Here is an 8,669-nt window from a genome sequence, read left to right on the forward strand (position 1 = left end):
GCGGCTCACTGTCTTTTGTTTCCCTCAGGTGTTGTAAAAGGAAACGTTACAAACTCCCTCAGACTACAGGAGAAGAAGAAAGCATCAACGAGACATTGTGAAAGCAAGACTTCTTCTGCGATACAGTGCATTCAGTTAGGAGCTGTGCTCATATTAGACTCAGATTCATAACATACCTGTATGTTTTTTTGGAAAATACTTTTTTAATGTTGTTTATTTTAAGTAATTAATTGACACAATTCAACCAATACTAGTAAAATAAATGTATGTTTAAAAATATACAGAAATGTACAAACATTAACATTTTGTAGAATTTTGTCGATATTGTTGATGGGGCACCGATGGGGTCTTTTCCTCTGTAATGCCGAAACATGTACACTTTATCCTGGCAAAGAAAAGGCATAGGATTAGTGTTGTGTATAAATGTAGACAACCACTAAAGCCCTATATACTTCGTTGTGGGAAAACTTGCAGATATACAAGCCTACAGATTGGCTATTCTTGCAATTTTTTTTAACATATAGGGGGAAAAAATCGGCCTAAAAACATGCCCAAAAAAGTAGGACAAATGTCCTATCTTTATCTCCAAGATCATGACTGGTAATTCTCCCAGGAGCATACCTTTCTCTCACGGGCATCTGCTCGATAGTTTCAGACAAAGGTCGACGAAAGGTCTCTGGAAGGAAGAGAGTGGCCAGGCCAGACAGAAGAGCCAGAGAGCCCAGGACCAGATATGGTAGATACTTGTAGTATATACCTGCATATGGAGAAGAGCACATTTTAATGACTTAATAGTTTAGTATGCAGCATGTGAATGGGAGTTCACAAGTGTTGAAGTACCATACTTCTGTCAGGAAACGCCTAATTAATTAACTAATTATTGCATATGGAGATAGCAATTATAGTTTGACTTGGTGGTACGCTTCTACTCTTGGGGATGCTCCCTGCAGCAGCACTACACAGGGTTCCCACACATTTATATCGATACAAATATAAGTCAAACTATTCAAGAAACTATGTAGATCTTAAAAATCCCAACCGTAGACCTGTGTCATTTGATGGTTGTCTGCACCATCGGTGTGTGAATGGGTGAATGTAACGCACTTTGTAAAGCGATTTGGATAAAGGCGCTATAGAAATGCGAGACCATTTGCCAAGTACTGTGTCAAATTGGTACACTTTTCTGTGCCAGTAACTCTTACTTCGGAAGTATCTGTTCAGATGCAATAGTGGTTATTACTACTAATAGTAATAGGTATTACTATTTGACAGAGTAGAAGTTGACATTGCAGATCTATATGGACATAAACGTACTCAGTTGCATGACATAAGGAGCCACGATACCGCCCACTTTGGAAAACATGGAAAAGGTGCCAACAGCTGTGTTTCTGATGGGTGTTGGGTACAGCTCTCCGGTGTAGGCAAAAATCGTTTGGAAGCTGGTGGAAATGCACAATTTGCCCAACATCTCCAGTGCTATGGACAGGTCAGCTAGACCTAAGCAAACAGAAGAATAGAAGAGAATAAAGTAGAATAGATGCATGTGTCTATTTAGATATGCTGTATGTGTGTATATATTTATGCATGTATGTATCTGTACACATATGTGCATGCAAGTGCTTCACATTACTGAATGTACAGTATATCCCAAATTTGCGAGCTCGTTCACTTCCTGAAACTATACGTTGTAACGTTCATGCCATCGTTCATGCCCCCCATCCCCTCCCCCCCGTACACAGGATGGTAGGGCGGGCTGTACACGCGATGTAATAATAACGCTCCCGCGATGGTGTTTAGCTGTGAACGTGAACGAAATCGTTCGTTCAGTGAAATGAACGTTTTTTTTCCCACCACTAACCTTGTGGCACCAGCTGAATGCAGTACAGCATTCCTCCTCCGAGAGCCATACAGAGTGCCACAGTCAGCCGCCTGGGAAGATACTGCAGCGCCAGATAGCTGGAGAAGGACGCCGGCACCCCCACGGCTGCTGAGATGAAACAGTTGAGGAAGCGGTCGCCTTGAAGACGGGACGTGTTCAGGGACAGAGCAAAGTAGCCACTGTTTATAGTGAACCTGGGAGGGACACACACACAGCAACAGTCTCTGTAAGCACTGATCAATGATTAACAGATGGATGGAGGATAGCTAGTAGAGATGCTCCAATTAAGATTCTTGGGGCCGATCACCGATCACTCGAAGCAGTATCTGCCGATCCCGATATCACCGATCACAGCGTCACATCCATAAATTCTTCTATTTATTGTGTTACTGTAGCAGTATTTATATATTTAATGACTCGTCAGGCAATTACAGGTCATGTTCTACTTGCCCGAAAAGTAAATTGGCATTACAATGTCAACACTTTACTTTCTACTAGCAAATTCTGGGGCTGCACGATAGACAAAATGTCATACCTCAATACTTATGCCAAACATCTCAATAGCTATACAATATGACTATGGTTCACACTTGCTATTTTATATTTTTAAGTGTAGCAACAGTGAAAACTCATCATTCTTCAAAAACAGCATATTTTAGGTCAGCTTTATGTGCTCTTGTTTTAAATTCCAAAGACCAGAGGTCACTTACTTGCCTATAACTTGACAAAAGCGCTCTTATTTTTAAGTCCACCGACCGGAAGTCAAGAGAGTGTACTTTCATCTGACTTGATACATGCTAAGCTTTGCTGACCACACACGTTAGTACTGCACTGTTGTTTTGAATCTGACGCTTTTCAATAGGTACATAGACTAACATAACATAGACTTGTTTGACAGCACTGTGATCAGATCAGACATTTAAAACTCTCAGTACTTAGTAAACTTGACCCTAGGCATGTACTTGGTCAGCTCTTTTTCCCTCTACACTCCACTCTACCTTTTCTAAAGTTCCCCACAGAATATAGGGATTTTAGGGTAAGTGGTTAATGTAAATAAAAGAAAAAGACATAGACATAACCTTCTACAGTATGTGTGATAAGGTGAGTGCAAAACAACCTGTGTATACTCACCACACTAGGAAGAGTATGAGTGTTGGTTTTCTGGTTTGGGTGAACCTTAGCATGTCTAGAACGCTGTGGCGCTCCTCTGAGTCGCATTTGTCGTTTGCCATGTCACTCTGCAGCAGTGGTGGAAAAAGTACTCAAATGTTTTACTGAAGTAAAAGTATCAATACTGCAATGTAGAAATACTCTGTTACAAGTAAAAGTCCGGAATTCAAAATTTACTTGAGTAAAAGTACAAAAGTATTGGCATTAATATGTACTTATGCAGAATGTCCCATTTCAAGTTTTCAAAATGTATAAAAAATCTTTTGAAAATAGCAGATCTACAAGCTCACAACCGAGACGCATTGTGAGCTTGTAGATTGGCTAATTTTCAAATAGCCGAAATACATATAGAGCTTAATTTAGACCTGAGGCCGATTCTAAAAACGCCTTCTAAAACCTAACTTAAGTTTTCTGAAAATGTTCAAATTCTTACAAAAAAAAACTACAAAATGATGTTGCTACTATATGTATAGCAACAACTAATGAGACACAGAGGTGGCTCCCGGATTCAAAGGTATAACAACGTATAGGTGGCAGCAGGTCTAAATGGGTTCAGTGGTTAATGTTATGTTATGTAAAAAATCCTCAAGATTTTACTTAAGTACAGTACTTAAGTAAATGTACTTAGTTACTTTACACCACTGCTCTGCAGGACACAAAGCATCAGCTTCCCTCTCAGTTCATTGTGTATTCTCCCTCCATGCCAAAGTGTTATGTGTTCTACGGCTGTCATCAAAGACAAATGTGAAGTCAATTATAATGTTCTATATGTGAACATAATGTTAGATGTAGCAGGGCCCTTTATACTTTGTCTATTAGGCTTCATGCCTTGCACTCCAAAACGTCTGTGCACAATGCTTTTTGAAGGAATTTAAGTGACACCTCTGGTAGCTACGTGGTCATTACAGCATCTGTTATAAATGTGATTCCCAGTGTTGGGGCCAGAAAATTGGGATTACAAATAGTATTTTATAGTATTTAGGGAAGTATTCACACAACACATGTATGTGGAATGGTTACTGTGAAAAATATGCAAGTGAAGAATTCTATATATTAGAAATAAATGTAATTTAAAAGGTTAAACAGTATGACTTAAAGTCAACTTACATCATAATCTTCAAGGATGACCTGCGGAGCCTGTACGTTGTTCTTCTTAGCAGCTTCTCTCAGTATGGCCTCAGCATCCTCTAGTCTTCCCTGGGAGATCAGCCATCGAGGAGACTCTGGGATGATCCTGCCTCGCAGGTAGGAGAGAGAAGGTCCACGCTTTGGTTATGGAACACAGTAGAGAGAGGTTCACGCTCAAACAGTCAGAAGGGCTTTACCTCAAAAGCAATTCATGGTCCCATACAGGTGATTACAGCGAACAGAAAATATCATCCTTTTAAAATGTAATAATTTTAAGAGAAAGATATGTCTCCAAAAAACTAAAATAACCTTCAAATCTATACTGAAAATGTTAAGTTATAATTCAGTCATTACGCAGATGCTCTTATCCAGAGGAAGTGTACAAGTGTGTATGCAGATTCAATGTAGTGCTTCAAAGAAGGATAGGCCTACCACTTAAACGTGACTGATATTGTATTTCTAACGCGTGAGGGGGCCGTGATTTGTTTTATTAATTTTTTCTGTAATAATTGTTTTGGAAAATGAACACATAAATAAAATAACATAAAATAAATGAAAAGTAAGTAATTGAAAAAACACGGCCCCTCACAAATTAGAAGGACAATTTGTCACCAGAACAAAGGACAGGTGTTTTCAATGAATCCATCATGGTTAAAATGGAGTTACAATGGGTTTGTAAAGGAAGGATAAAATGAATATCAAATATCTAAATACTGAATCAAGCAACTTCTAGGGTGCTCACAAAAGCCTTGAGTAGACGTAAAAATGACCCCAAACATGTGAAATATTCAGTACCTGTTCTTTTTCTCCTGAAATAAAACGTTATAAAATAAATACATAAATAAAAGAAAAACCCTTTAGAATTTGAATTCATAAAAGAATGAAAAGAAATATTAGCATCTATACTACAGTGAGCTGTCACAGGTCATATAGTGATAATATTAAGCAATATTATGAGTAAAAAAAACTGGCTCAGTAGTGATGGTTCTTCTACAATGACTGTAACTCACCACCAGAGGGGTACGTAGAGCAGGCCAGGCAGAGCTAAAGCCAGCGAAAGATACCTCCAGTCCCTTATGAAATAAGCAAAGAGAGGCAGCATCATGTAGCCAAGAGTAAAGAACAGATTCCCTCCCAGAGACACAAACAGGTTCCGTACCTTTCCTGTCAAGATCTCAGTACCTGGAGGGAAGCAGAGGGAGAGAAATACACCAAAATAAAACACGTTTATCGGCTAGAGCTCCTCCGTTCCACAGATTTCCATAAACCTAGACCATACATGGGCAACTGGTGGCCCGGGGGCCAAATCCGGCCCCACCTTCACTTAATAGCGGAACACTGGTATATTATTGATTTCAGCTGTTACAATTCCAAACATGCAAACGTGACCCGCTTTAATTACTTCATTCCATATTAGTAGCTTAATGGCTAGTATTAAAATTCTATTAACTTTTTTATGTCAAATGTATTTGTATTTAAGTTCATAAAGTTAACATAAGAATAACTAAATATATTTTAAATGAAATACAATTTTTACTTTTCAGGATTCCAATTCAAAAATCACACCCTGTGTGAAGTGGGCGGTGTCTTGCTAGCTAATCACAATACTGAATGGAGTCAACCAATCATGTACAAAAGATAAATACATTTATTGAAACACTCTTTATGATGGACGAAACCATAACTTGAAAAAAACCAATTTTTGGTTTTTTTCAAGTTATGGTTGCTTATATAGGGCTATGCACATGTGTCATGTGACACTGGCCAATCACAGTCCTGAATAGATTGTGATTGGCCAATCACAGCGCAGGATAATTCTACAAATTTCCTGGGCCCAGATCACAGCGCAGGAAAATGTACATTTTTCCAAATCTCACTTATAGGGGCGGTTTCACCGCCCAAAAATAGCTAATAATACGGAGATAAGAGGTGTCTGCCCGACAGTATATACATTGTGGCCCTCTGGAGTGAGTGTGGAAATATAGTGGCCCTCTCCATAATCAAAGTTGCCCACTCCTGACCTAGACACTGTATTTTGCAATAATATCGATATGCACAGTATGTCTAATGTATCATTTCATTGCATTCCTAATGCTGGAGTCGCAGACTGAAAATAGCAGATCTACAAGCTACCATGCCGTGTTGTGAGCTTGTTGATCAGCTATTTTCAGCCATGACTCCGTCACACAACAAAGTATAAAATCAGGCTTAAATTGTAGGCTACATGTTACATTCAGCACATTCCCATCCATTCTCAACATGTGAGTAGTTGTTGCATACCTAAGACAAAAGCAGCAATATGGTTGGAGTACTGGCCCAAAGCAACGATGAAGAAAATGATAGAGAACACCGTCCACGAGGGAGAGAAGATTTGGACAACGGTAAAAAGTGTCTGGATTGTCATGGTTGCAAACATAACAGGCTTTCTTCCAAACCTTAAAAAAAAAAAAAAAAAAAAGAGACAAAATTAGCCAACATGTGTCTTGTTTCTCTTTCTTGCCTCTGAGATGTAGTGGAGTAGAGGTAAAAGTATTGAATATTGGAAATACTCCAGTAAAGTAAAAATACCTCAAAAGTGTACTTAAGTAGGCTACAATACTTGAGTAAATATACTTGCCAAATTACAAAGTGCAAGATCAGAGTAAATGGCTGGAACCCTAGTCAACAAATTACAGGGTCAATGATCACATAGAGTAGAGTACAAAGAAAAACAATGAAGTGCTACATAGTAAGAAGGCAGGTGAGATAAACATTAGAATCTGTGGACAAGCAAACCACATACTAAATGTTGTTACGTTATGTGCATAACAATAACCAACATACATCAGGATCATGAAATCAAAAGAGGCCTTTGAGCAGTTATAACAATAAAAAAAAAGTTGTCATTCTACTCAAACATTATCTAGAAGTGGTACTTTCACCCAACATACACGTTCACAGATAAAATAAGTTATCTTATTTCTAATAGGCCAGCCATACATATCTGGACAAAGGGTCAAACTGTTAGTTATTATTGGTGGATTATAAACCAGATAGACCAACGATAACACAGGATAACTGAAGGTCAATGGGTGCAGTCACATGACCATGATTTTCTCCTTACTGTATGTCACACATGACCATGAATCCTTCTGTCACACAAGGGCAGTGGAGGACAGTAACTGAGTACATTTACTTGAGTAATGCACTTAAGTACATTTTATGAGTATCTGTATCTATGAGTATTTCTTTGAATACTTTTCTGATTACTTTCACTCCACTATAGTTCAAAGACAAATATTTTATTTTTGACTCCACTGCAACTCTAGGAAGGCTGTGAAGTACTCATTAATTTAAGGCCATTTCCCCACAAGCCTGAAGAGACGGAGTGTCATGGGTCAAATTAAATAATCATGCCATGGGTTTCAAATACCTGTCTGAGATCTGTCCAGAGAAGAAGGATCCACACAGAACTCCCAGGAAGTACACTGAGGAGGTGAACGGTTGTTTCCACTGGTTGCTGCATACCAGGTCAAACTGCAGGTTGAGAATTTACAGTAAAGAAAGATTGACACTTCCGGGTGCAAGAATTTGAGCACTTTTTCCACCACTGACGCACGCACACACTGACCTCCGTGACGATGGTGGACTGGTAGATGTCTTGGCTGTAGCTCCATCCGTCCACACAGCTCTCCTGTCTCAGTTCAGTGAGGTTCACGTCCCGACCGGGGATGTAGCCCAGAGCAGACAGGTTCCTGACCTCGTCCAGTCTGTACCGGTGGCATCGGCTCTGCTCCTCCTGTCCGTTCACCACCTTGTCAAATATAATAACCTCTATTACAGTGCAATAAGCCGTATGTATGGTATGTATGGCGACTAGGGATGAACCCATATGGAAATCCTGGGCCCTACTGATACCCATGTTTATAAATAACAATGTGACCGATAACAGATAGCCCATACCGATACCGTATATTAACGTATGGAAGGTGCTCACCTCTACTGGGATGATGGCCTTGCGCCACTCTGCAGTTAGGTTGACATCTGGAACCAGGCAGTGGTGGCGGGGGGTGTCAGCCAGGAAGATGACAGAGAACGCACTGAGGCCATTGGGAACGGTGCTGGCAGAGAGCAGGAAGAACAAGATCTGCTGGAAGCGTCCCCACTGTCCAAGGAAGGCTGTGGTCTCCTCGTAGTCCTTCATGGCCAAAGACCCAGGAGTCTGAGAATGAAGAGAATAAAGATTCAAGAATCTCCTCTTCTGGCTGACTCTAAATACCTCTTAAAGTCAGGTGATGTGTCAGACCAATGGTTAACAATGGTCCCACAAAATACAAGCAGTCTGTTGGAAATGCCCCCCCCCCCCTTTACTGTCCAAGACCTCCTCATAACCCCTCATAATCCCAGGCCCAGGAATCTCCTTTTTTTCTGTCACCGGCAACAATACGTAACGCCTTCCTGGTTTAATGTCTTACTCCTCTATTTACAGCACTTCTGTAGATAGACTTTGATC

General features: G+C 39.9%; 1 protein-coding gene across 1 annotated transcript; it reads right to left on the reverse strand.

Moving 5' to 3' along the window:
- Nucleotides 1-297: 297 nt before the first annotated feature.
- Nucleotides 298-8,407, reverse strand: LOC308078256 (solute carrier family 22 member 4-like; the record flags this gene model as incomplete). Its single annotated transcript, XM_080419377.1, has 11 exons — nucleotides 8,154-8,407; nucleotides 7,788-7,970; nucleotides 7,590-7,693; nucleotides 6,458-6,612; nucleotides 5,188-5,359; nucleotides 4,157-4,283; nucleotides 3,011-3,117; nucleotides 1,859-2,073; nucleotides 1,315-1,497; nucleotides 622-757; nucleotides 298-385 (listed from the first exon to the last, which is right to left on the reverse strand). The coding sequence occupies exons 1-11, from the start codon at nucleotides 8,358-8,360 to the stop codon at nucleotides 298-300; spliced, it is 1,677 nt and encodes a 558-aa protein (XP_080275503.1). The 5' UTR covers nucleotides 8,361-8,407.
- Nucleotides 8,408-8,669: the final 262 nt, after the last annotated feature.

The sequence above is a fragment of the Gymnoscopelus braueri genome (assembly GCF_963280865.1).
Source record: "Gymnoscopelus braueri genome assembly, chromosome: 22".
In the NCBI taxonomy this organism is placed as follows: Eukaryota; Metazoa; Chordata; class Actinopteri; order Myctophiformes; family Myctophidae; genus Gymnoscopelus; species Gymnoscopelus braueri.